Source organism: Wallemia mellicola (assembly GCF_000263375.1).
Source record: "Wallemia mellicola CBS 633.66 unplaced genomic scaffold WALSEscaffold_39, whole genome shotgun sequence".
Taxonomy (NCBI): Eukaryota; Fungi; Basidiomycota; class Wallemiomycetes; order Wallemiales; family Wallemiaceae; genus Wallemia; species Wallemia mellicola.
Window position 1 is genome coordinate 1 of NW_006531996.1, and position 24,009 is coordinate 24,009.

Consider the following 24,009-nt stretch of genomic DNA (forward strand, 5'->3'; position numbering starts at 1 on the left):
TTTCCTAAGTGTGGTAGTTTTNTACGTTTATATGATCATGTGGGCGGTGGGCCAGTGGTGTTGGAGCTGATAACTTGTTAACCTGAGAGACCTAATATCCTAGACTGGGAGGAAGAATTAGGAGTCCAGAGAAAGGAATATGAAATATATATGGTGTCTTAGTTGTTGTCTTACAAAATGTGTATATATTATGACGCGCATTAGTGGCTGAGGTGATTTTGAATTTGAGAGGCGCGTAGGATAAGGGGATCAAGTAAGTAAAGTAGGATATTGGGAAGCGAGAACGCTAAGTAAGATGATAATATTGAATGAGAAATAGGATTGAGACTGACTCTCATGATATAGTGCTGTGATGCAACTTGGCCGAATCTCATTAAGACCAGCTGTGGCTAACATTGAAGAACAGCTTTCGTGGCTTAGGGGTTATAGCGCCGTGTTAACATGGCACACTCAAGGAGTGTTCACCGGATCCGCGGAGGTCATGAGTTCGATTCTCATCGAAAGCTTTCTTTTTGCGCGTCGCTCATTGCGATCGTGCTTTTTTTCCACTGTGACACTTTAGCATTGTTCTACGTTTTGAGTAATGTTTTGCAAGTCTACACTTGTATACTCGAATGCTGATGTGTACGGATTGCGAAAGGCACGAAACATAACATATAAGTATTTAGACGTATATATTAGGTAGAATCAATGTTTCATCATGTAATATGTCTTTGTGCGACACTTTTCTGTCGTCTGATATGTACGTCGTCTAGTGTTATCAGACAGTATCCAAAGGGAGGAGACATGTTTTAGCGAGTAAACAAACGGGATGGAGTATAATTGTGCTAGCATATCTTTATATGCTAGATAAAGCCATTGTTGATCTTCTAAGATACTAAACCATCAGAGAAAGGAAGAAGCCGATCCATTCACTTAGGAAGTTAGTCATGTGCTGTTCTAAAGCACTAACCTGGATTAGCAAAATATCATGAAGGTCTCAGCATGATGCTCTTATCGCTTTAAGTTTGGGTTCCCGATCCTGACACAGTATTGTTCATATAAAACCTATTAAGCTGAATCCTCGATGATGGGGGTATTTGGTGCCTATAAATAGATTCTAGTTTAAATAATACGTAATTTACCTATACACCGCTTATCAATTCGTCTATTCCACCGGTTATAATGAACAAAAGGCGAAATTATTACGAAGCATCTAATTTCATTTTCAAGCATACGTCAACATATTAATTATTTCATTTCGTTTACTACCCATTCCGTTCTTTGTTATCGACATCCATCATGGAGCTAGTAGTAGAGATACCAGCGAACGCAAGGAAGATCAAAGACCCAGATGATGGATTGACGCACTCAGAAACTCCAGCGTCACCAAGCGCTAAGCAGGCTAACAGCTATCTCGCCAACTTCCTGACATCCTCCCTATTGAGCAGTGTATCATTCAGCCAACCACCACCAGATACAACGACGCACAAGGCTCCTTTGAATTTACAAACGACGGTACGTAGTATTGCGACTGTAAAGACACCCTATTAATAACTCATTAGTCCGTAAATTTTCGCAACTTCGTACAAAAGACTGGGCCGATTTTTGCGATATTGGACAACATCGAAGGTATTATCTTATGGCGATCAACTAACAGGACAATATTGACAATACTCGTGTGGACTCTGTTGTGTCTTTATCCACGTTTGGTCTTGTTAACACCGCATATCGCACTCCTCGTTCTTCTACTTAGAAATCACGCTATACGTTATGGAAGTAACGATAGGGAAGCAGAAGAGACACCACCAGAGCCCAAGATGCCTGAACCAACGAGTCCTGACTATTATATGAATTTGCAATCGATCCAGAATTTGATGGGTACAACCACAGAGGTCATTGATGGCACTATGCCTATCTACAAAAAGCTGAATTGGAGTGACGAGGAAGCCAGCAGAGATATTTTGAAGTATGTAGTTATAGCGCTTACAATGACGACTGCCGTACTCCCCTGGATACCTGTCAGGCTTCTTATAGCGACAGGTGGATACATAGTCCTAGCTATAAACCATCCAATCGTCAAGGAATTTATTCATTTATAAAATAATTGTAATTTATGTGTAATTTTAGATTGTACGTCATCGCCCAAGCCGAAAGCGTCACCTCTTATCAGTGAGCTATCAGGATGGATAGTATAGAAACAACGGGAGAGAATCAATATATACAACGCAAATTGCTAGTTTTGAGAGGTGTGGCGCCCTTGAGCGCATTCACATCACTTGCTGTGTCAATTATAACTGCTATTGGAATATCACCCAGCTTGGGCGATATTAATGACGATTTTTACACGCACCTAACGCCAAAGGTGAGCTTTATAGTAGTATAATCTGTCTATTGCTTACAGCAACAGTCCTCAATGGTAGGCTTCTATTGGATTGTTCTTTATGCTTTACAAGCTGGAACTTGCTTTCTTTTCGTAGGATCACAGAAGGATCTTACCCAGATGACATTAGCTAATGCATTAGGATACCAATATGTCATATCACACGTCTTACATTCACTCTGGGCGATATTTTGGGTGAGGAAGAGATAGCTATATCATTCTATACTGATGATTTCAACAGATTCTGCGCTCTTTCACATTATCTTCTATCATGATGTCACTTCAAACGATCAATTTACTCAGTATGTACGTCTGGTTATGCAGAGCTACACATTTGCCAGATAAGACACGTCCATTAGATTACTTCTTTATTCACATCCCAATACGCATGTGGACAGTTGTTACAGTTGGCGTAGAGCTTCAACAATCTGCATTCATAGCTTTTGATTGGCTTAGCACGCCTACCTGGAGGTTCTCACTTCATCAAGTACCAGCGATGATTAGTGTTGCGGTCCCAATATTACTAGGATGTGCTATCATACTAGTCAAACGTGACCATATTTGGATGTTGTCTCATATGTGGTGGGTTTTGTCACCTTACTGGTAGAAGATCATACTAACGTATATAGGGTTCTTCTCGCACTATTCCTTCGTCATCCTAAACCATTTCTTGTGAATTTCGTCGCTGTTGCGGGATGGATACTACTCCCTCTGTCACTCATCGGGAACGCAGCTTGGAGTCGCTTCCTTGAACGTCGCGAAGAGCTACACAGGATTCGCCTAGAGGAGGATGCCGAAGAACGTTTTGAGAGGGAACACATAGCAGCTTAGTAATTTTTAATGTCATAATGAAAATGTATATATAAAGAAACATTCTTAAGCACTTGATGCAGCGAGTGAGTGTCTTTCGAATACACTTCCACGGGGAGTGAAGTCCTCTGTAAGACCTAAAGAAGCTCTAGATGGTGCGTCATCAGTCGCTTCGCTTGGATGTCCGTAGCCACCACCACCTGGTGTTAACAGAATGAATACATCACCTTTGCTCATCTTCGCTGAGGCCTTTCCACCTAAGTTAATAATCCTAGGTTTGTCAGTGTTAGATCCACTACTGATTGCCTTCTTCTTTGGTTGCTTCAACCATAAGTTCAGACCAGGTTGGGCGTCACCCCCACCGTGCAAACCATATGGTCTGGTTACACGTCTTTCCGATAATATTGACAGTTGAAGTGGTTGCATGAGTTCATATTCTCTAATGACACCATCACCACCTCTGTGTTTGCCAACACCGCCACTACCTCTCCTAAATTCGAATCTACGTAGAAGAATTGGGTAGCGTCTTTCTAATATTTCAGGATCAGTGATACGTGTATTAGTCATATGTACGTGTGTGCCACTAACACCATCCTGGTCTTTAGTCGCACCGGATCCACCTGCTACAGTCTCGTAGTATCCCCAACCAGGTTTGATCTCACCTGTAATTGGATCTTTACCACCTGCTCCAAATGTTACATTGTTACAACATCCTTGACTTGCAGCACAAGCTTCGAAGGCTTTAAGAACTACATCGACAACCCTCTGGGAAGTCATTACATTACCACCGCAAACTGCAGCTTCTGGTGATGGTGATAATAATGAACCTTCAGGTATAATTATATCGATTGGTGCTAAACATCCACTGTTTAATGGTATATCGACACCCAACATTGATCTTGCGCAATAAATAACAGCGGAATGAACAACTGATATTGGTGCATTCAGGTTACCGCGTAATTCTGGACCTGTGCCGTTGAAATCGAATACTGCACTGCCGTGAATCTCATCGATTTTAACAGTTAAGGAAATTGGTGATCCATCATCGAGGTAATCAGTGGCAGAAAGGGTTGTTCTACCAGTTGATCTTGCAACCGTCTTGAGGAGATTGCGGACTGCATACTCTGCGTTATTGCGAATATGATACATATATTCTTGTACCATGGACAAACCGAATTCCTTGCAGAGAAGATGCAAAAGCTGAATACCCTTGTGATTTGCAGAAACTTGAGCTTTTAAATCCGATTGAACGTCCTTGAAATTACGACATCCTGAGCTGCCCTCGACTTTTGATGGTTGGGTAACTAGTAAATCGTAAAGTGTCTCACTATCAAAACGACCATTTTGGACTAATTTGAAGGAAACAATCTCAGCACCTTCTTCCTCTAATGATGTAGAGTTCGGTGGCATAGATCCTGGAAGAATACCACCAATATCACTGTGATGGCCACGTGAAGCTGTAAAGAAGATGATTTCGTTGGTTGCTTTATCGAAACATGGTGTGATAATTGTGATATCCCTGTGAAACAATTAGAGAATGCTCAAAAAAGTAAAAAGAAGTTACTGACGGTAAATGAGAACCACCAGCGATAGGTGAATTAGTCAATAAGACGTCACCTGGACGCAAATCATTTTTATGTAAATTTAATTGGTATTTAATTGCGCTAGATTATTTTATCAGTTGATTCAAACTTAAGCGAGATAGACGAACTATGACATTGCACCTGATATCAGGGTCAGATAAGCGAAGAGAAAAATAAAGAATCTTACCCAAATGTACAGGTATATTTGGGAAATTAGCGATAAGATCACCTATTGGTGAGAAAACAGCGCATCTAAAATTACTAGTCAGGTGATATCAATATAACAGCTTACTACAAACGAGAAATCTAATCTTTCTTTAATATTAGTTGAAATAGATGTCTGCTCTAACGATTTTGACATAGCCTCAGCGCAGCTAATGAATCTATTAGAGAAAAGTGATAATGTTATTGGGTCTGGTGTGTTTGATGACATGATGGATTTAGTTGAAGAAGCGAATTACTCGTAATCGTCTAATAATTGCGAAGGTAATAAATTAGTCGTTAGTGGCGGTGAATTGTTTTTATGATAGTTTAGATTATTCTGTAATTGCTTCTGCTGTTTAGATAGCTGCTGTAGTTCCATTTCTAGATTGTTGATGGAGAGCTGTTTGACGTGTATATCCTCATCCAAATCCTTCGTCGTGAGCTTCGATAGTGTCTCGTTATTTCTACTTATAGTGTTACTATGACTTTCTATATCTGAGGTATAATGGCTGATGTCATCATTCAGACTATTCACTCTCATATCGAGTTGCTTTGATTCTGCTTCATTTTTTCTATTGAGGAGGTAAAAGTTATCCTGTAATGACTTCAATTGATGCTTTACATTCAGTCTATCCTTATCCTGTTGTATTTTTATGGATTTCAGCTGGTTTAGCTCCTCCAATAGGCTATCGTTTGAGAGATGCTTAAAACTACCAAGCTGATTGTTTAATTTATCTATATCTTGCTCGTTTTTATTTATTTCCTCGTCCAACCGACTATCTATACTCGAGAATTCTACGTCCAATGCTGTATCGCTTTCTTTACTGTACAATTTATAAAACTGATTAAAAATACCTAGATATATCTCTATATCATCCACGACAACTAAACTGAATAGCTTGTAATCCAAATAACGCACGCCCGGCGTCGTCCATTTCAATTTAAAGTTGTTTAGATTGTTTTTATATACTTTATTCAATTTTTTATTATATTTAAACTTTTTATTCACTGGTTTACTTAGAATTAAAAATGTCAAAAGTGCGATAACGACCAGAATGATCATCGTTACGGGTCAACGTCTAAATTTAATGGTATCTGTTTGATATTCACGTGTAGGTATTATAGATGTAGTTATATCGTACATCTCCTTTGCTAAATTCCAAGTTTCCATGTCAAACTCGAATACGCTTTGCTCTTTGCTCAATCCTTCTTTGTAGTCTTCCTGGGTTGGTGCCATACAGGCTAGCAATATTACCTCCTTCGTTTCTTCATCTTGGCTTATACTTGCGTGTCCATCTCTTATCAAGAATGAAACATAAAATAAATTTTCAACAGATTGAGCGAAGTTGGTTGGATTTATGAAGAATTTGAAGAGATTTATTCCTGTATCACCACCTACTTTTTCTAGTAAGTTAGAGATATTCTTCACATTTGTTGTTGTTTCATTTTCAGCTCGCTGAATGTCTTCTTCGCGTATCTAAAGGGTGTTAGGCGGGATTACTGGTGAGTAGCAAAGATGTTTACCTCAGTTGGTGCTGTTTTCTCCTCATTGTTCTTGTTTATGCGCTGTACAGTCCTTTTTTGCTTTTTCTTTTCTTCTGCAGGTATAACACCAAGCCTGGGTGTGTGTCTAAGCGATAATACTTCTTTTAAGAGATATTCACCCACATAAAATCACCCACTGGGACTCTACGGGTGTGCTTGAGTGCGATATCACCAATACTATCCCAATCTATTCCAGATCCAGTCTGTTCGTTATCTACATCGTCATCGATGCTAAATCCACCACCAACACTAAGCATACGGTTGAGGAATTCATCCAAGTCAAAACAATCAGCATCAATTTTCATAGCGCGTGCTTTGGCTGCTGACATTTCAGATTGTACTATAAGGAAATGACTATCAAGTGTTGCTTCCTGGGGTGCTCGTACACTATCATATAGATCATTAGCTTTTATCATCTCCGCTGAAAGCTCCTTCGCTGTGACGTTTGCGACGTCGACACTGTGTTCTTCTGCCCTGTCGATAAGACTTCTGTAGCCTTTCCTGATAGAGCGTTTGAGATTTCTATCCTGATCTGGGTCATAGCTGTCTTGATTCTTTCGTAATCTATTGAAGGTATCACCCTGTTCATCCATCTCTAGTCGCAGAACTATTTTAGAGATCTGTGGATATAATGAGAATTCAACTACACACCTATATTCTCTTTGTGATCTTCGTCATCTGGTTCCATTTTTAATAGAACTCTCAGCGTCCACTATCAAGGCGCGTCGTCGTCGTCGACTATCAGAAGTGATAGAAAAAAGATATGAGTCAACTGTCAACGAAGAGATTAACGAAGGAATTGAAAGATCTCAAAGATAAGGGCTGTCCAGCTGGTATGATCTCTCAACTTGCTGGTGTATTTCTCAACTCGTTACAGGCATAACATTACTCGAATCAGACGATCTACGTAAATGGACTTTTGAACTGGAAGCCTACGACAGTATCTACCAGGTTCGTCTTCCTTGACGCTCTGTATCGGATCTCCTGACGTACAACAAGGGCGAGAAGTTCGCACTGATGTTTAGATTCTCAGATCAGTACCCAATTGATTCACCAGCTGTGCAATTCATAGTAAATAACACTAAGGGCTATCTCAGTCCGGTGCATCCTCACATCTACTCCAATGGACATGTGCGTATCGTCTTTCCTTGTGAAGTCAGCTGACATACTTCAAGATCTGCGCTTCTATTCTCTCAGATGGCTGGAGTCCAGTTTTGAAGTGAGTGGCTTCTTGAATCTCACGAGACATACTGAGACGACACAGTGTAGCTGCAGTTTGTCTTACTATACAATCGAGTAGGTGAATATAATGAAAAAGAAAACCATTTAAACCACTTAAGTGCTTACTTCATGTAAAAGCAAAGAACGTCCACCGGACAATGATGGATATGTCGCGAGAGCACCAGAGAATCCTAAGAAGGTGGGTATTTTCTTTACAAGGGGTCGCAACCAACATAATTACAGACGAGATGGGAGGTATGTATGCTACTTCCACTGACATAACCAGTAATAACATTAACTTAGTTCCACGACGACAGCGTATAAGGGTACAACTGTAATATTAGATAATGACAAACATGAATGCATAATTGTATTAAGATATTAAAAGTGGTGATGATTGCTGGTTTTATTTATATTCAAAAATTTTCATATTTCATTCTATAGTCGTGCTTCCTTTGGCGCCTATTAGTATCCTTTAGTTAGTGTCCTGTACAACACCGACTTGTGCTGCACGGAGAACTCTTCCCTTATAGCTGTAGCCAAGTTTTGAGCATTCCAAAACACTGCCTGGTTCTTTGCCAGGGATAGGAGCCTGGTAGAGCGCCTCGTGGTGGTCAGGGTTGAATGGCTCTCCTGTTGGATCGACAGGCTCAACGTCATTCTCTTTGAGTGCTTTCTGGAGGTTGGATTGTAACATGACAAGACCCTCGTGGAGGATGATAAGGTTCTTGCGATCTGCGCTTTCATTAGGAGTGAGTGATTCCTCTGGTACGCTCTTGAGTGCCAATGGAAGGATATCGAGAGTAGGGAGGATACTCTTGGCGAATTTCATGACACCTTTTTCGAGTGCAAGGTCCTTCTCTCTCTGGCCAATTCTTTGTAAGTTAGCGAAGTCTGCTGCTGCATATTGCAAGTCTTTCTATCGTTTGTGTTATTGCAAGTTGTCAGAACGGAGGAGAACACACCTGGAGTTGCTTCTGCGCTTCTACTGCCTCTTCAGTTGCCTTCTTTGCTGCTGAGAGTGCATCGTCGCTCTTTTCGGCCGTTTCTTTAACTTCTTCCTTCTTCTCAGCGTATCCTCTTCTAGCGATAGAGAGGGCAGGTCTGGATTGTCTGGAAACTCTTGTAGCTTGTCCAAATACAGTTCTTAATCCTAACATTATTTTTTTAAATTCCAGTTGATTGTTTATTTCAACGCTGTTCTCCTTCCTTTAGACGTATCACATTAAAAAATGACGGATTATTATATAGACGAGGATGGCTGGAAAATACCAACTAACGGTGACAACGCTCCAAGCAGCGCTTACAAAATAATAGAAACTTCACTCAGATTATCAATCCCACCAGTCTTCTCAAATGACCCTAAAAGCGGCGCGACTGAGATGCTTGATAGTTTAGTTATGAGGTGGGATAGGCTTTCTTATTGTAGCTTATCTAATCCCTCGTCTCCAGATACGTTCCAGCTTTGGGTGCAGTTTTACTCACACACATAAATACACAATTCTCACAATCTGCCGGTTTAATTCTCGATGAGAGTCCATTTAGCGTTACAGACGTAAAGTTCACTGCCTTGGTTTGGTCACCGACGAATGGTCAGCGAATGCGTGCGTATAGCTTCTTAGAAGGCTGATGCCCCAACTAATACAACAACAGGCGGTAAAGTAACACTCTGTTCACCAGATCACATTAGTTTACTCGTACACCATACCTTCAACGTTACTATTCCACGAGAGTACATCGATTGCGATAATTTCAAGTACGCAAGTGATTCTTCTGAGACAGGAAGTGGTGGTAGATGGGTTCACAAATCATCCACTCAGGTGCTTGCGGAGGTTGATCGCGAGCTCGACTTTACTGTCGTTGAGCGTGTAACTAGCAACCAAATGCTCACATTGACCGCAAGTTTGCTCGACATACACAGAACAAAAAGTAAAAGCAAGGTTGAAAAGCGGAGGAAGAGTGATAGCGATAACGCACCAGTAGATGACACCAGAGTAGCTAAGAAGGCAAAAATTCCAATACGGACTGCAGATTCATCAGATGAGCGTACGAGTGATAGCAGTGATAGTGATAGCAGCAGTGAAGATGAAGAACCACCACAACAGACTTCATCCTCGACTGTGGAAGCTAAGAAGCTGAAACATAAGAAAAAATAGATTCATTTTAGATATTCTCTTAAATTATACTTTGATATTAATTTAGATGTTGCTTGATAGACTTCACTGTTGAGAGCTGCGTACGTTCGTAGTATCCAGAGTTGTGTGCATTCCATCTCGGCCAGTGAACAATCAAAGAGTTCGTACCAGCTGGTAGATCCATCCGAGGTAGTTGGGAGAGCCACACTGAGATCTCTACAGGCTAGATCCAGACAGGCGCATGCGATAGTTGGTGCACTGAATATCGCGTTTGCGGGTGTGAGAAGGCTATCGTTAAGGTATGACCATGCGCGTTGAGATAATCCTTGGTTACTGCTCAAATCGAGTACGTTTATGTAGTTTACTAGTAATGCATAGGGTTGCTGTACCTGTATTCTTTGTTTAGGGTGTTGTTGTGTGATGCTGAGATAAGACTCACGTAGACATCAAAAGCTAGCCTTTTGAGGATCTGCATCTCAGCCACTACGAGGCTGTCTTTCCATTCGTAATAGGTTGGACCGTAGTAGGACATTGGCTGGTATTCCTCATCCGCTTGGCTGTTGGTTAGCCTGTGAAATACATTTATTATATCGCGTATCCCCAGCTCAGTTTCCTCTAGCTTTGATGATAAGTATAATGCGCCGATAGCAATATCCTGTGGTATTTGAGGGTGCGTGGGCGGATAGACAGCATACTCACCTGTATAGAGAAGTGGTATAGAGAGCTGACGTAGTAAAAACGCTGTAGAAGCACCTGTGCTGTGCATATCGTCGCCTGTGGTCTGTTATTGTTGGCGTATATTCTAAAGCGACTGTCCACCTACAAATCAGACAAGATACCAGCCCTTTTTATCAATGCACATCCACGCGTTCGTAAGGCGTATTCTAATTCTTTATTCACGCCGTCTAACTCGCTCAGCGTACTCCTAATTTGATCATCCCCAGCCAATGCAGACAACATACAAGAATATATAAAAGTGCAATGTAAATATATAAAATCTGAAAGTTTTACTAGATTATACAATAAACTAACAGCTATACATTTACTCGTCATCGTCTTCGTCCTCGTCTTCGGATTCTTCTTCATTTCCTGCAGCGACGATTGATGCAGCGATACGGTCAAGATCACGCATACCGTCTTGTGAAATCTTGCGTCCACCGTCGACAGCCTTTTCCAAGACACCAATCTTCTCCAATGATTGGACGACTCTACGGTCGACACCACGGGAAGCTGCTCTGTGGTGGTATGGTTGGTGACCTCTGTTGACAGCACCACCGTGGAACTTGACGAGAGCACCGACGCCGACTGACTTACGGAGGTAGACGTGACGTGCGACTGCAGCAGCGCGGACGTAGTACCTAAGGAGTGTGAGAAGTGATATAGCGGCTCTCTGTCCACCCACCAGTCTGGGTTGTATGGTGCAAGCTCCTTGTGTGAGCCAGTCTTGACAATGTCAACCCAGTTAGGAATCTCGATCTTTCCTGATCTCTTCAAGTGTTGAGAGTAGGCCTCAATGAAGCTTGGGGCGGAGACGTCGCGAACGTTGACCATCTGTGCTTTTTATTAGCTTTTTCTCGCTTTTAAAATATTTTTGACTAACGGGAGCTGCTGAGTTGAAAGAGAAGCCTGATTGCAGGATTTCGTAGAGTGTAAATTTTAAAAATTATATTTTATTATTACATTTAAAAATATTATACTGCTATCTGCTATTTATATTATTATGCACCCCTCAGACTCTTTATACTAGCTAATCAATAAACATTCATTCATCATAAATTATTTGGAGGCGGTACAGCGTGATATCCTGTTTGCTCTTGTCCTGCTTGCTGCTGATATTGTGCATAATATTGTGCGTAGTACTCCTCTTGCTGTTTTTGCCATTCCTTGAAACTTGGGTCGTTCACATCGTAGCCGTGGCTCGTCCAGTACTGGTTATACCTTTCAACCGCTTCCTTGTCGTTAGGATCTGGTATTGCTGGCATATCTCCATATTGCTGGCTTTGGTCAGCTTGTTGCTGCACCTCTGGCACGATTCCTTGCACTCTCTCCCATTCTCCCCTAACAGCAGCTATCAAATCCTCTGTCAACTCCCGCGCATAGGTGAACTGTGAAGGATCTGGCCCTGCAATGTTCACATGCATCGCTTCTTGGCTCTCTACACCGGTATCTTGCTCCAAAAAGCCACTACCAAGTCCCTTTATCTGCACCTTTGTGTTCGTTTCCTGCTGGATGTACTTTACAAACATACCACCGGGTCCTACTATCTTAGCCCTCAGGTTGAAGTTCCTCAGTGGTTCCATGTTGAGGTATACCTTGAACTCATCCCATTTGCGACGGGTAGCTGCCCTCTCCTCAAATTTACGACTTCTGTCTTCAACTAGTGGCTGCAATTCAGAGTCCTTCAACTCGTGCACTTTTTTTACCGCCATATCGAATGAATCCTGAGTTTGAGCTTCAATGAGAAGGTATAGCGGTGGATCAGCTGCAGTAGCTCTTGATTTATCTGGGTACCATTGTCCTTTAGTTGATACTTGTGCACCAGTCTCGTCGTATATTGATTGTTGGGTGGCTGATTTCGTGAGTGTGTATCTGTTTTTCAAATCGTTCACTTCAATGCGCGTGTAATATGGTGCATCTGTTTCTCTAGGACCACCGTATTGAGAAGACAACTTGGCTGCAGCAGCCGCTACGGAGTGTTAGAGGCTGTGGAATATTAATACAAGTATACACACCTGCTGCTGATGCAGGATTTGATCTATCCCATCTACTGCCCATTTTTATCACAGAAGACCCTGATGGAGGTTGAACAAGATGTAGGGGATTGATAGTGTAGATCTAGATCTATACACTTCATAGAAGACACATGTAATAATTAATATATACCCATTTCATTATCCCTCGATAGCCATACGTTCACTAATTAGTTCCTAATTTGGAAAGTGATTGCTATGCACTAGTTAGATCCCAATTGGGAAAGTGATATGCTCTTTTGCATCCTGAAATGAAAATCCAATTAGTTATCGCTGCAATTTTAGCCTCTGTATACGCAGAGGTAGTCACTACAGCCCCAGTACCCGGTGTAACACAAAGCTATGTTGTCGATTACCAGTGAGTGGCTTTATAAACTGAGATAACTCGCTGAGTTGGGTAGATATAATGCAAACGACGTTATATACACATCTACTACACTGTAAGTATACGTATGTATCTTCCTCCTTTGTCTAATCCAATTTAAGTTCAACTATAAACCCATCTGCAACATCTACTAGCGCGAATACAGCTACAAACACGGTGAGTATGCTAGTATATAATGTGTTTCTCTAATATTTCTACAGGGTGTGTATTTCTATGTCTTTTTTATTCGGAAGCTAACACAATAGCAGATACAGCATCGAATACAGAACCAACAGGAACAAGCTCACCAACTATATTGAGCATGTGAGTGATATCGATCTAGCCTCCAGACACCCTCTAAAACACCCCTCAGGGATGACTACTGGGATATGATGCACACAAAAGACAGCGGATCAGCTGGCACGACATTGAGTGCACTTCTATTAACTACAATCATGGCAGTAGTCGGGACTCTATTGATTTGAGTATTGTAATATTATCTATCCCATATTTTATCATTCTTTCCTTCTTGATTAAGTAATGACTTGTCCACACATAGAATCTGAGCTGGAGAAGAAAGATTTCCTCCGCAAGCTTACTCTAGGTGTGAACTGGGGAATATACACACTCCATGCTACTCCTTCTAAGGTGGATGAAATCGCAACATTAGAACTGACGTGCTGATATTGACAACTTAGACGACGACAAGGTGTAAATTGTCACAGAAGTTACTAACAAGACCGCAATTGTGTTTAACATGCGCTAATTGCTTTCATTTTGATAGTCTATTGACGCATTCAGCCGAGAATCACAATTTTTGTACGTTCGATAGTCTATAGGATAAACTTCTAACAATATCACCAGCTATGGACGTATTGTCAGGCCATGTATTCTGTTCTGGATGCAAAGATTACATATACAATCCACGACTCGAGAAGCTCATCAAACTGCTGCATCTAAGGCAAGAAGAGCGAGCTACGAAGAGAAAAAGTGGGATAATTATCCGCTAATTTATCCCTCTAACTTACACGTTACAGCCACCAACGGCTCAATCAGATCTAGTTTCAGACCGCTCAATGACGTACCTAAGGTCAAACTCACAAATGGCGTCTTTAGCAATCCGATAGCCTTGAGTGGGTTTGCGTGTCTCTATTTATTTTGTTAACATTCCCTAGGACCACGAGGATTTAGAAATCTTGGTAAAACATGCTTCCTGAATGTTGTTTTGCAGGCTTTTATCGCGAATCCGCTCCTGCGGTCTTACTTCCTCAGCGAGAAGCACAATCATATTTTGTGCTCCAAAGAAGGTTGTATGGCATGCGAGTTTGATAAACTTTTCATGCAGGTGGGCATGAGTGTTTTGTAGGAATATTCTCTAACAATTTCAGGTCCACCAACCTGATCTTACACCACTTGGACCTATATCCCTTCTCCACACTCTCTGGACAGCGCCCGGAGCGAGTGACCTCGCAGGTTATGCCCAACAGGATGCACATGAGGCGTATATTTCGCGTAGGTGGAAGTTATTTCCAAGCTACTCATCCTAACGTATCCAAAGTCCTCAATCTCATACATGCAGGCTGTACAACTTCAGAAAACATACACTCAGATGAGTGTTCATGTATAATCCACCAGACGTTCCAGGGAACGCTACAATCGGAGCTAAAATGCGGAAAATGCAACTACGCAAGCGTGACAAGCGACCCATTCTTGGATGTCAGTTTGGATGTCGGGACACCAAGTTCGTCCACGAATGGCGTAAGTAAGAGGGGCAGCCAGACTATGTCAAAGAATACCTCAAATGGCGCGCCTAAAAATGGGAAAGGCAGCTCGGTCCCAACAGTCGAGTCGCAAACACTTGACAATTGTCTCAAACGATACACCCACCCCGAACACAGTGATTGGAAATGCACGAGTTGCTCAGCGAACGAAGCATCTACTAAGCAGCTATCGTTTAAAAAACTACCGACAGTCCTTGCATTCCAAATAAAAGTGAGCCTTTTCTTATTTATCTTGATCACGTTTGATGACGCCTATTTAGCGATATGAACATGGTCTATGGGCCCAGAAGTTAGACGCACCCGTACGATTCCCACTTGTCCTCGATATGCGCCCTTACGTCGCTTTGGGAGATGACGACGAACCCGACGAAATGTATCTTTATGATCTCTTTTGCGTTATTAACCACCTCGGTGAAATGGATACAGGACACTACACATGTGCTTCACGATTTGGCGAGCAGGTGGGTATATCTGTGTTCACGAGACGTTTCTCACAACACACCCAGTGGTTCAGATGCGAAGACGCAGATGTCGTGCCAACGACTATCAAATCAGTCCTTGATAGTCAAGGATATATGCTTCTCTACATAAAACGAACACTCGTCTACTGTAAGTCACAATCGACATGCGATGTCCAACTGACTGGAATAGATGCATCGAGTTGAGTTTATAAAAATACAGCATTATTACAATTTACAACACCATAACAATTCATAGCATTTAGCATATCCTTAGCGCGTGTCTGTGCCGCCGTAACTCGTTGAGCTCTCGTAATGTGTCGCTGGGCCGGGACGTGAATCGAAATTGTCTGAATGATGATGACTGTCACGATTTTGAAATTGATCATAGAGGTGTGCGCCTGCACCACCAACACCCAAACCTGTCCAGAAACCCGGTCTCCACTGGTCGTTCTTCGGGGTGTACGGCGGCGGAGGAACATTTGGGTCATATGACGAGCCGGACATCGTATCACGTCTCCTCGCCCCACAGAAGAGGTTGTAGAGGATGATGGCCAGAATAACGAAGAAGATGACGCCAAAGAATGTGCTTGCTGATTTGTCGCTTCCCTGGTCGACACTGACGAGATTATATTTAAGAGCGCATGATCCTAAAATAGTCAACAATATGTCTCCCTCAAGCTTGCTTCTCACCCTTCAAAATGTAATCTACGTCACCGTTTTCGTCCCATTGTTCACAGTTCACTTTAACTTTACCCAATTTAAGATTGGCGGGCAAGCTGGTTGTGCATTTCCATTGTATTTTATTGCTGTAGTCGTCATATCCCCTATTTTCACAATGCACGCTTTCAGGCTGATAAGCGCAGTTGTTACCTTTGCCAGTGCATTGGAGCTGCAGGACGGGGTCTAGTCTCCTACCAGTTGTGTATTCGTCAGCTTCGAAGTTTAAACTCTCGATTTTTGAAAGACGTATTCTCGACATTGTGGCGTCTGATTAAGAAGTTTATCTGACGTTATGGGCGTTTTTAACTGGATGTGAACATCTTATTAATGCTTTACAGCTGTTTTCTAATAATCTATCAATTATAGCAGACCAGTAACTACAGCTAATTGGCGTAAGCAAGAAATGGTAGAACAAATAAGGGTGTGTCATCTGATAAACTCACGATCATTGCCTTTGAAAACGATTACAAAAGCTCTCTTATCCACTCTAAAAGCTGCTAACGTCGATAGGTGAATGTATAATCGTTAAACTGGTTTGGCCAAACTGCGACTACTATCATCATGCGTGTTCATATGCTATTCCATGCCCTGCATTTTCAAATATGGAATACAGTGATTGTACATTGGCCATAAAGAAGTCCATTATCAGACTCTAAGCCGACTCCTTCGTCAATTATATCCAAGAATCTATCAAAGGGAACTTCGTCCGTCCTCAACATTGTCTTTCTCGTTCTCATTCACTTGGTCGCCAATATTTTCAATCATCAAGGTATGTATACCCTTAAGAACTAACAAAAAGTAGAAAGCATATGTAAAAGTGTCACAAATACCATCATGAAACAAGAAAAAAGAGCGAAGCGCAAAAAGACAGCTTTCGATGAGAATCGAACTCATGACCTCCGCGGATCCGGTGAACACTCCTTGAGTGTGCCATGTTAACACGGCGCTATAACCCCTAAGCCACGAAAGCTGTTGGACATTTTACAAGCATCCAAAATGTGTATAAAATGTTGTGAAAATTTGCCCAAAATGCCACATGGACCGTTTTTGGTGCGTGTTGTTTTGTAGATGTGTCAGAATACCGCTGTAGAGCTGGATATACAGCATCATTTAATAGCTAGGGACAGAAAGGAACCAGGCAATTACGCACAGATACTCGGGCAACAACAATGGATATAGGGGCAAAAAAAAAAAAGAATGTACGGCCAACAACGATGATATTCGGGCAACAATGACAACTATGTAAGAAACCATATCTTGTACCAAATGCCAACTACTTCAGATCACACTATACTTATTACTCTTCCAATCGATAATAAAATGCGTTTGATATTTACAAAATAACAATTTAAAGTTGAGATGTTGACTTAGGTACAGACAGATACTGAGCATACAGCGCCTATGATTTGTCACGCACGGAAGTATCATAATCAGGAACGTGGCCGCGATCGAGGAACCAAAACGATCGAGACTAGTGAAGATTAAACTTATTTCCTTTAGAAGTAGTACCATAAGTATCAAAAATATATTCATATTTTTAGAATAACAAAAGGAAGTTATCAAACTATTCGCATTGAATGGCATCCACTTCAAGCCACACATCTAAGGAAGTCGACATAACGCGTGAAAATTCCGCATCTAATCTACTAGAAGAGTCCAAAGATTTCTTTGAAATATCTAGAACCTGGGAAGTACTACACAGAGAGCTCTTCAATAGCACGCTGAAATATGGAGAGGACGCGAAAGTTTTCTATAGGAGATTAGAAGTACTATATAACGAATTACAAAAAGTAGACACGATCATAGGAGAAGAAGCTAAAAAAGACAAGGCTATACGAGCGTTACCTGATGAGATGAAAGAGACGAAAGTATCACTCTATCTAAACTATAGCCAAACATTTGGTTACGATGATTTGATCAAGAAAATCATTAATTATTATAATGCCAGTCTCATATTTGAACCAACAATTGAAGAGACACCAGTCAATCAAACTACATCATTAAAACCTGTTAACTAGCAAGATGAAGAAAATAATAATACTTCAGAAGTAGATTATACACAAGCAAATGATTTGCTGCGTCGCATCAGTCTTAAGTTCTGCTTTTACTGTTCACGCAATAACTATAGAAGACCACACACACATACAGATAATGAATGTGGGCACCTATACCCGGAACTAAAGGAACGACACAAGGGAAATAGAAAGCTAAACAGGATTGGAGGGCGATCCGCAATCAAAGATCAAGAACAGCACTATGATAATCACACATCCACAGTCTCCATTCAACACGCTGGAAACCAATTCACCGCAGACCTCGCAGTAGTCTCCCAGTTGTCAAAATATACGTGCACCAACAGACGAGACTTACTCACCAACGTGAGAGAGCGTAAGGCCTTATCCTTTCCTAACAACTACTGGACCAGTAGAGCTGACGACCATGGGTACAATGGAATTAAACTTGGAATACCAGGGTGGTATCATAAAGTGGGTTGATACTGAGGTCCTTTACTGCTCAGTTATCCCTTCAACACTACTCGGGCCAAACATACTTCAGAAATACAATCTAGGTTTACTTTTTAAACCACAGCACAGTGGAACATTCTTTGACATGGATAGCGGGGTCGCCCTACATAAGGTTCCACTTACACATGGGAAAGTAATTTTCAAACTCAATGTAAACTAATCTGATAAGCTTTCCAACTATTTTCCCACGTATGAGAAGAACCAGATTAGCCGCAAGATACAAGCGGCTTGGTTAGCTAAATGATTGGTCATCATTCTTTTATCAGTCTTCCGTAGATAATTGAATATACGAGGGTAAAGTCAATGCTGGAAGAACAGTGATATCATTCATAGTCAACACGCCCGTCCATTATTATCACTAAGTACCTAATCAATGCGCGTATTACTCGAGCCGTTCATGGTACCTCTACATTACTTTTGAGTCTCTTAAAGCGTAAGATCCCCACAATGTAGGTTTTAATTGCACACTGTCTCTTTGTCTTTATTTGCGTCTGAATGCGGCATATACTATCGTAACCAGGCGAATTCCGTTGACTATATTGACATACTTTAAGTGCCCCAGGATAAAGAGTACGAATATAAAGAAATGACTTGAATTTTAATCAATGAAGCACAAATTGAGCTGAAATGACAATGAATTTAGTGGTTTACGTCTAAGCTTATATCATTCATTGCTAATTGACACTTTATATACCCATCCGACTTTTCTTACAGTTCCTATTAGTTGTTCGTCCTTATCGATGCGATCTGTTTATGTACGCTGCTTCGTAATTATTGGTTGTTCCAATTTGGCTTGTTCAACGAAATCCTCTCTAACACTACATTCACTTGCTCCACCATTGCCTTGATCATCTAAGATGCTACAATGTTATATGTGCTGAGAACTATATCACTATTACCTAGTATATTTTGTAACTCGGTTATAACTGATTTGATGGCAATTTAAAGAAAAGTGATGCAGGGGGGAGGGGCACTCTTCCTACTCCTTGGGCTGAGAATAGCGGCGCTTGTTCATTCCTATTCATCGTTAACAAAGGAGATACACTACCATGTGCCCATTTTGCCATGGATATAACGATGCTTTTTTCTTGGACTTTTTCGCGATTGTCTTTCTCGAAATAGTATTACATGCGTATGAGACATCTAGTCCAGAGACATACGAAACACCTATGCTTCTGATTTCTCATCGTCATCGTCTTGGCGAATAACTAAGTGCGGACAACAAATGTTATCTTGTGCTTTGAACCATGTAAAGCACGAACCGCTTCATGGAAGGTTTCAATAATCATGTGATCGTCACATAAGTTATGAAAAAGTTCATATTAACGGCCTTGAAGTTATCTCCACACCTTCATGACGCATATGTTTAGTTTTTTCTAGTAGAATTTTCGTTCTATTAAGATAAATGACGATGTCCGCCTCCATTTAATGAGGACTGTTGATTAGGAAAGGAGCAAGTTTTCCTGTATAAACACAAAAACTACTCCTTTTACAAGTATGGGCTTAATGCAATTGTCAAATGTGATATTGTCATCAAAAATAGATGGTACCAGAGTAGCTAACGGAGACATATGTCAAGGTACCCCTAAAAGGTATAGAATCCGATACTATATTGACCGTAATGGCAAAGTTAATGAATAATTATGTAGTCATGCATCAAGTGGGGAATATTATTCAAAGGAAGACACCGAAAGAGCAGCGACGCCTGAACCATTAAAACAATTGGTATCGCTCATGCCAGATCCAGGATTGAGAATTATCTTTACATCTTAAATTGTTATCTTGGTTTTAATTACGTACATGATATTCCAGAATAACGAGTTTGCTTTACCGATAACTCAAATGAATGCAGAATAGGCTCTTTTGAGGAACCGTTACATTTAAAAGTAGAGAACCTTTGTTAGCTGACAGATTAGTAAAGCTTAATGAGCACCGATGAGCGATCAAGCTGCAGAGAAAGAAACATCAGCAACCATGTCGTGAAATCTAAGTTGTTGATTTGGATAGCTGTCTACATACTGAACAATAGATGTGCTGTTAGGAATGCATGCCATTCAAGATGTGATTTTATTTGCTATATTTTTTTTCTCCGAAAGCGTTGGTTTGTAAATATCAAACACGCTTATTGGTTGTGAAATATAAATATTTTACGTTATGATTTATACAAATAATCAATTTATCAGCTCCAATTACTCAAAAACAGACCAATGCAATCATAACTAAAATGCAAAACTCAAAATTTTTTATGAAATCAAGTAAAGAAAGTGGATACTATCTATGGAAGACTCAAATCGAAAAACAAACTATCAAACGAAGCAACTCAGAAACCTTACATGTGAACATCGCAGAAAGCAATGCTATGGACTTAATAAATTAAACGAACCAAAATAAAACAAAATGGAAACAGACTATGATAAAAATACTGAACTATAAGCAAAAGCTTTAGAAATATACCTCGAAAAAAATCCGAATTACGCGAAATTGTACTAGGACCTATTACAGAAAATGTTTTCAACCCAGCTAAAATAGGCTCTTTAACCCCCCCCCCATAGCCTAAATCTACCAAAACATTGGTGGGCGGTTTGGACAAAAAGAAAACATACCAGCTTTTCAGACGAAATTATATAACAGTAAACCGAGATATGGAATAATGTAAGCGATTTTGACAAAGACTTGCAAGACATATTCGACAAATTACGAAAGGCAAATCCAATCATAGAAGAGCAAGGTCTAAGACTCCAAGCAGTACAAGCTTTACCTCTTGAATTAGAACAAGTAAAATATGAACTCTACAGCAAAACAGAGAAGGAATTTAATTAAGACAACTTCGTCAAAGAGATTGTTTGGAAGTACGACATACGCACAAACCTTAATGGACCAACTAAAAATATGTCAGTTAACCAGGCAACCCGATTAGAACGTGCGGATAAACAAGATGACAGAAATAATCCAGAAAATGATCAAACTCCAACAGACAATCTAATTCTTCGAATCAATATCAAATTCTGTTCATATTGTTTAGAAAATCACGACAAATCACCGCATACACATACAGACAATGATTGTGGACACCTACATCCAGAGCTTAAAGATAAATACATGAACAAACGCCACCTTACAAATTCGGAAGGTATCGCCCTATCAACAACTTAGAGACAAGACCAAACATTAAACCACAACTTTCATCTACGAACTATGGAACATCAATGACCAGACGTTTCCCTTCCGATGTCGCACTTTTCGATCAAGGCTCAGACGTCACATACACTTGCAGATTAGATCTACTCACCAACGTAAGACGACTCAACACACCTGAACGCTTTGGAACAATTAACGGGGAAACAAAATCATCACTCGTAGGAACAACGTACCCTCAAACCTAGGACATCAGAATGATACAATCAATTGGATCGAAAAAGAAGCCAACTACAGTTCACATTACGCCTCAACAATCCTCTCGAAAAAGCTACTCGAGAAATACAAACTATCTATATACTACAAGCTCCATACCGTGCAACATTTCCACAACAAGCAGTGATGAAGAACTCTTGTAAAAAAAAAATTCAGATATATAAACGGGGACATCTATATATCTTCCCAATGCTAAACTTCAATGCAACAAAACTAAATCCTCCTTTGTTTAATGATGTTCAAACAACATAATATAGGGCGTTTAGCAGTACTCTGTTGTTTGCTGTTAGTACCTCTTTTCACATTAGTAGAATCGGCACCGCAGTTACCACAAGCCCAACCCGGGTTATCAGCTAAAAGACAAGAAAGCAATTGGATGGATACAATAGCTAATGTAGACCATGCTACGGGTACTGGGAACATACGTTCAGGGCTTGCCTCATTATATGCTATGCACCTTTTCCAGGATATGTGCGATAAGGATGAAAATGGGATTATCAAGAATAGAGTGGAACGTATTACCTCTAAGGTAGCTGGAGTAATATTTGGTGTTTATGGTGCCTACAGATTGCGCAATGGGTTTGTCGCTCAGAGCTCACCTTAACATATAATGATATCTGGAAATGGTGGGAGTAATAGCATGTTTACTACACAGTCAGCTTATGAGATACCACGTCAAATAAGGGAGATGATAAAGATTATTATTCTCTACCTGAGTTGTCATTATACAGCGGAGATATTCTACTTAATTATACTCTTAATGACAAAGAGTATTCAACTTACTATCGCGAAAATGATGATATACCGTACGTGAGGTCAGCTCCCAGGGGAAGTTGGAAGCTAGCAAACGAAGCTCTCATTTATTCATGGATATGTATTACTTTACAGAAAATCGAGGCGTGCAAAGTTTGGAAGCTTTTGCACGAGACAGTAATGGTCTGGGAAGTCTGTCTTCTTACATAGCTCAGAAATTCATGCTAAAGTGGAGTATCCTAATGACTCACATGACTATTATTATATTACGGTTTGTATGGGTATGTATAATGGCAAGTATTCTAGGATTTCTATGGCAAAAATGTTTCTGAATGACCAAGATCAACTCCCAACAGACATTGATACAGTTTATAGTGGTATAGATCCTTGTTGGGAGTATCATATGTGATTCCAGTGATGGAGCTGATAATTTGTTGATCTGAACGATAATAACACAACATATATATAACGTAACATTTATATTTCACAATCAATAATAAAACGTGTTTTGGTATTTACAAAGGAACGTGAATTCGTATTAATCAGTAGACCTCTCGTGTTGCGACGCGTCGAGGTTACCACGCGCGTCTACATCACTGAATCCGAACGATATATCTTTTAAAACTGCTTGCAGATTCACTAGAAGGGTTTTTAAGCCCCTCCAGCAAGTCGGCCGAATTTCGACGATAATGGTCCCCCAATTATCAAGTTATGTATCTCAATAATTGTTCAGAAGTAAAAAACACACGGTAAAATGTAAAGTTGTTAAAAATGCCACGGCGAAAAAGTGTGATCGCAAAGAGCGAAGCTCAAAAAGAAAGCTTTCGGCCGGAATCGAACCGGCGACCTCCGCGGGACGGTGTGATACGCTTCTAAAGCGTGCCATGTTAACACGGCGCTATAACCCCTAAGCCACGAAAGCTGTTGCACACTATCCGATCTCACAAATTGCATATCCGAAATTTAGAATGTCGTGAAATTTTTCACTTACCAGGTTTTGTTAGTATGATGGACGATCATCATCGAAAATCGGCCGATTTGCCGGAGGGGCATAAAAACCCTCCCAGTGAATCCGCAAGCGCCGAATTCACAGGTGAGCACTTTTTAAACGATATATCGTTCGATTTCGGTGCTGCTGACGCGCGAGGAAATCTCGACGCGTCGCAACACGGGAGGAGACAGAGTCAAAGACTCAATACTAATTTAAATAAGAGACGCAGAACCGCTAATGAAAATTACGGAGCGCGTAGTTTTGATATACTTTCGTTAGCTGAGCATCTCACCGATGTGATGACGCAAACCGTCGGGAAGTTAAAAGGTGAGTTAGAAAGCACATTCAAAAAGTGCATACGTGAAGAGCAGGACAAACACGACAAATCTCTCA

The 24,009-nt window shown here is 40.7% G+C and overlaps 16 protein-coding genes and 3 non-coding genes across 19 annotated transcripts; 10 read left to right on the plus strand and 9 right to left on the minus strand.

Annotated features, from left to right (window-relative positions):
* Positions 1-405: 405 nt before the first annotated feature.
* WALSEDRAFT_t109 lies at positions 406-506 on the plus strand. Its single transcript has one exon. It is a non-coding gene; the product is annotated as a tRNA-Val (tRNA).
* A 764-nt stretch (positions 507-1,270) lies between these two features.
* WALSEDRAFT_61643 (hypothetical protein) lies at positions 1,271-2,204 on the plus strand. The gene is made up of 3 exons (XM_006960800.1): positions 1,271-1,497; positions 1,545-2,112; positions 2,164-2,204. The coding sequence occupies exons 1-2, from the start codon at positions 1,282-1,284 to the stop codon at positions 2,079-2,081; spliced, it is 753 nt and encodes a 250-aa protein (XP_006960862.1). The 5' UTR covers positions 1,271-1,281; the 3' UTR covers positions 2,082-2,112; positions 2,164-2,204.
* On the plus strand, positions 2,167-4,699 carry WALSEDRAFT_61644 (hypothetical protein). The gene is made up of 5 exons (XM_006960801.1): positions 2,167-2,344; positions 2,390-2,557; positions 2,604-2,944; positions 2,992-3,258; positions 3,325-4,699. Exons 2-4 carry the CDS (start codon positions 2,396-2,398, stop codon positions 3,191-3,193), a joined length of 705 nt encoding a protein of 234 aa, XP_006960863.1. The 5' UTR covers positions 2,167-2,344; positions 2,390-2,395; the 3' UTR covers positions 3,194-3,258; positions 3,325-4,699.
* WALSEDRAFT_61647 (putative cytoplasm protein) lies at positions 3,195-7,211 on the minus strand. Its single transcript, XM_006960802.1, has 8 exons — positions 7,156-7,211; positions 6,628-7,099; positions 6,484-6,577; positions 5,055-6,436; positions 4,943-5,007; positions 4,884-4,896; positions 4,741-4,836; positions 3,195-4,691 (listed from the first exon to the last, which is right to left on the minus strand). The coding sequence occupies exons 4-8, from the start codon at positions 5,186-5,188 to the stop codon at positions 3,239-3,241; spliced, it is 1,761 nt and encodes a 586-aa protein (XP_006960864.1). The 5' UTR covers positions 5,189-6,436; positions 6,484-6,577; positions 6,628-7,099; positions 7,156-7,211; the 3' UTR covers positions 3,195-3,238.
* On the minus strand, positions 5,024-7,192 carry WALSEDRAFT_34286 (hypothetical protein; the record flags this gene model as incomplete). Its single annotated transcript, XM_006960803.1, has 4 exons — positions 5,024-6,436; positions 6,484-6,577; positions 6,628-7,099; positions 7,156-7,192. The coding sequence occupies 4 exons, from the start codon at positions 7,190-7,192 to the stop codon at positions 6,032-6,034; spliced, it is 1,008 nt and encodes a 335-aa protein (XP_006960865.1). The 3' UTR covers positions 5,024-6,031.
* Positions 7,212-7,256: 45 nt separating the features above from the next.
* WALSEDRAFT_34288 (UBC-like protein) lies at positions 7,257-8,077 on the plus strand. The gene is made up of 8 exons (XM_006960804.1): positions 7,257-7,337; positions 7,382-7,455; positions 7,504-7,635; positions 7,680-7,723; positions 7,769-7,800; positions 7,845-7,924; positions 7,969-7,980; positions 8,029-8,077. The coding sequence occupies exons 1-8, from the start codon at positions 7,268-7,270 to the stop codon at positions 8,047-8,049; spliced, it is 465 nt and encodes a 154-aa protein (XP_006960866.1). The 5' UTR covers positions 7,257-7,267; the 3' UTR covers positions 8,050-8,077.
* A 123-nt stretch (positions 8,078-8,200) lies between these two features.
* WALSEDRAFT_23121 (GrpE nucleotide exchange factor) lies at positions 8,201-8,638 on the minus strand (the record flags this gene model as incomplete). Its single annotated transcript, XM_006960805.1, has 1 exon — positions 8,201-8,638. A coding segment is annotated over one exon (438 nt), but the record flags the coding sequence as incomplete, so codon positions are not given.
* A 385-nt stretch (positions 8,639-9,023) lies between these two features.
* WALSEDRAFT_3987 (hypothetical protein) lies at positions 9,024-9,638 on the plus strand (the record flags this gene model as incomplete). Its single annotated transcript, XM_006960806.1, has 3 exons — positions 9,024-9,130; positions 9,178-9,329; positions 9,379-9,638. Coding segments are annotated over 3 exons (519 nt in total), but the record flags the coding sequence as incomplete, so codon positions are not given.
* Positions 9,392-10,820, minus strand: WALSEDRAFT_41847 (cyclin-like protein; the record flags this gene model as incomplete). Its single annotated transcript, XM_006960807.1, has 4 exons — positions 9,392-10,249; positions 10,300-10,515; positions 10,560-10,641; positions 10,684-10,820. 4 exons carry the CDS (start codon positions 10,818-10,820, stop codon positions 9,884-9,886), a joined length of 801 nt encoding a protein of 266 aa, XP_006960869.1. The 3' UTR covers positions 9,392-9,883.
* A 12-nt stretch (positions 10,821-10,832) lies between these two features.
* WALSEDRAFT_34289 (ribosomal protein S19) lies at positions 10,833-11,411 on the minus strand (the record flags this gene model as incomplete). Its single annotated transcript, XM_006960808.1, has 2 exons — positions 10,833-11,218; positions 11,263-11,411. The coding sequence occupies 2 exons, from the start codon at positions 11,409-11,411 to the stop codon at positions 10,903-10,905; spliced, it is 465 nt and encodes a 154-aa protein (XP_006960870.1). The 3' UTR covers positions 10,833-10,902.
* Positions 11,412-11,601: 190 nt separating this feature from the next.
* Positions 11,602-12,672, minus strand: WALSEDRAFT_61649 (hypothetical protein). Its single transcript, XM_006960809.1, has 2 exons — positions 12,593-12,672; positions 11,602-12,546 (listed from the first exon to the last, which is right to left on the minus strand). Exons 1-2 carry the CDS (start codon positions 12,633-12,635, stop codon positions 11,630-11,632), a joined length of 960 nt encoding a protein of 319 aa, XP_006960871.1. The 5' UTR covers positions 12,636-12,672; the 3' UTR covers positions 11,602-11,629.
* A 189-nt stretch (positions 12,673-12,861) lies between these two features.
* WALSEDRAFT_70885 (hypothetical protein) lies at positions 12,862-13,155 on the plus strand (the record flags this gene model as incomplete). The annotated part of the gene is made up of 3 exons (XM_006960810.1): positions 12,862-12,968; positions 13,012-13,050; positions 13,097-13,155. Coding segments are annotated over 3 exons (204 nt in total), but the record flags the coding sequence as incomplete, so codon positions are not given.
* A 359-nt stretch (positions 13,156-13,514) lies between these two features.
* WALSEDRAFT_70886 (cysteine proteinase) lies at positions 13,515-16,956 on the plus strand (the record flags this gene model as incomplete). The annotated part of the gene is made up of 10 exons (XM_006960811.1): positions 13,515-13,622; positions 13,673-13,793; positions 13,839-13,964; positions 14,012-14,107; positions 14,150-14,319; positions 14,363-14,486; positions 14,533-14,966; positions 15,016-15,216; positions 15,262-15,364; positions 15,407-16,956. The coding sequence occupies 10 exons, from the start codon at positions 13,515-13,517 to the stop codon at positions 15,418-15,420; spliced, it is 1,497 nt and encodes a 498-aa protein (XP_006960873.1). The 3' UTR covers positions 15,421-16,956.
* Positions 15,339-16,561, minus strand: WALSEDRAFT_61650 (DUF1183-domain-containing protein). The gene is made up of 3 exons (XM_006960812.1): positions 16,380-16,561; positions 15,907-16,319; positions 15,339-15,863 (listed from the first exon to the last, which is right to left on the minus strand). Exons 2-3 carry the CDS (start codon positions 16,193-16,195, stop codon positions 15,487-15,489), a joined length of 666 nt encoding a protein of 221 aa, XP_006960874.1. The 5' UTR covers positions 16,196-16,319; positions 16,380-16,561; the 3' UTR covers positions 15,339-15,486.
* WALSEDRAFT_t111 lies at positions 16,806-16,906 on the minus strand. The gene has a single exon. It is a non-coding gene; the product is annotated as a tRNA-Val (tRNA).
* Positions 16,957-17,513: 557 nt separating the features above from the next.
* WALSEDRAFT_66692 (hypothetical protein) lies at positions 17,514-17,954 on the plus strand (the record flags this gene model as incomplete). The annotated part of the gene is made up of 1 exon (XM_006960813.1): positions 17,514-17,954. The coding sequence occupies one exon, from the start codon at positions 17,514-17,516 to the stop codon at positions 17,952-17,954; it is 441 nt and encodes a 146-aa protein (XP_006960875.1).
* WALSEDRAFT_70889 (hypothetical protein) lies at positions 17,608-19,225 on the plus strand. The gene is made up of 3 exons (XM_006960814.1): positions 17,608-18,594; positions 18,658-18,910; positions 19,016-19,225. The coding sequence occupies exons 1-2, from the start codon at positions 18,376-18,378 to the stop codon at positions 18,703-18,705; spliced, it is 267 nt and encodes an 88-aa protein (XP_006960876.1). The 5' UTR covers positions 17,608-18,375; the 3' UTR covers positions 18,706-18,910; positions 19,016-19,225.
* A 2,707-nt stretch (positions 19,226-21,932) lies between these two features.
* On the plus strand, positions 21,933-23,316 carry WALSEDRAFT_61652 (hypothetical protein). Its single transcript, XM_006960815.1, has one exon. It carries the CDS (start codon positions 22,105-22,107, stop codon positions 22,474-22,476), a length of 372 nt encoding a protein of 123 aa, XP_006960877.1. The 5' UTR covers positions 21,933-22,104; the 3' UTR covers positions 22,477-23,316.
* Positions 23,317-23,444: 128 nt separating this feature from the next.
* Positions 23,445-23,547, minus strand: WALSEDRAFT_t110. The gene has a single exon. It is a non-coding gene; the product is annotated as a tRNA-Val (tRNA).
* Between the last annotated feature and the right edge of the window lie 462 nt (positions 23,548-24,009).

Bases quoted from the DNA above. Each gene is read 5' to 3' on its own strand.
- WALSEDRAFT_61644 (XM_006960801.1), top strand. From the start codon at position 2,396: ATGGTAGGCTTCTATTGGATTGTTCTTTATGCTTTACAAGCTGGAACT. The intron at 2,558-2,603 runs GTGAGGAAGAGA...TGATTTCAACAG, and splicing joins CACTCTGGGCGATATTTTGG to ATTCTGCGCTCTTTCACATT. The intron at 2,945-2,991 runs GTGGGTTTTGTC...TAACGTATATAG, and splicing joins TGGATGTTGTCTCATATGTG to GGTTCTTCTCGCACTATTCC.
- WALSEDRAFT_61650 (XM_006960812.1), bottom strand. From the start codon at position 16,195: ATGTCGAGAATACGTCTTTCAAAAATCGAGAGTTTAAACTTCGAAGCT. The intron at 15,864-15,906 runs GTGAGAAGCAAG...TGACTATTTTAG, and splicing joins CGTAGATTACATTTTGAAGG to GATCATGCGCTCTTAAATAT.
- WALSEDRAFT_61649 (XM_006960809.1), bottom strand. From the start codon at position 12,635: ATGGGCAGTAGATGGGATAGATCAAATCCTGCATCAGCAGCAG. The intron at 12,547-12,592 runs GTGTGTATACTT...AACACTCCGTAG, and splicing joins AAATCCTGCATCAGCAGCAG to CGGCTGCTGCAGCCAAGTTG.
- WALSEDRAFT_70889 (XM_006960814.1), top strand. From the start codon at position 18,376: ATGGGTACAATGGAATTAAACTTGGAATACCAGGGTGGTATCATAAAG. The intron at 18,595-18,657 runs GTAATTTTCAAA...CCCACGTATGAG, and splicing joins TTCCACTTACACATGGGAAA to AAGAACCAGATTAGCCGCAA.
- WALSEDRAFT_61652 (XM_006960815.1), top strand. From the start codon at position 22,105: ATGATGTTCAAACAACATAATATAGGGCGTTTAGCAGTACTCTGTTGT.
- WALSEDRAFT_61643 (XM_006960800.1), top strand. From the start codon at position 1,282: ATGGAGCTAGTAGTAGAGATACCAGCGAACGCAAGGAAGATCAAAGAC. The intron at 1,498-1,544 runs GTACGTAGTATT...ATAACTCATTAG, and splicing joins CTTTGAATTTACAAACGACG to TCCGTAAATTTTCGCAACTT.
- WALSEDRAFT_34288 (XM_006960804.1), top strand. From the start codon at position 7,268: ATGAGTCAACTGTCAACGAAGAGATTAACGAAGGAATTGAAAGATCTC. The intron at 7,724-7,768 runs GTGAGTGGCTTC...GAGACGACACAG, and splicing joins GGCTGGAGTCCAGTTTTGAA to TGTAGCTGCAGTTTGTCTTA. The intron at 7,801-7,844 runs GTAGGTGAATAT...AAACCACTTAAG, and splicing joins TTGTCTTACTATACAATCGA to TGCTTACTTCATGTAAAAGC.
- WALSEDRAFT_61647 (XM_006960802.1), bottom strand. From the start codon at position 5,188: ATGTCATCAAACACACCAGACCCAATAACATTATCACTTTTCTCTAAT. The intron at 5,008-5,054 runs GTTTGTAGTAAG...TAGTAATTTTAG, and splicing joins AAAGAAAGATTAGATTTCTC to ATGCGCTGTTTTCTCACCAA. The intron at 4,692-4,740 runs GTCAGTAACTTC...ATTGTTTCACAG, and splicing joins GCTGGTGGTTCTCATTTACC to GGATATCACAATTATCACAC.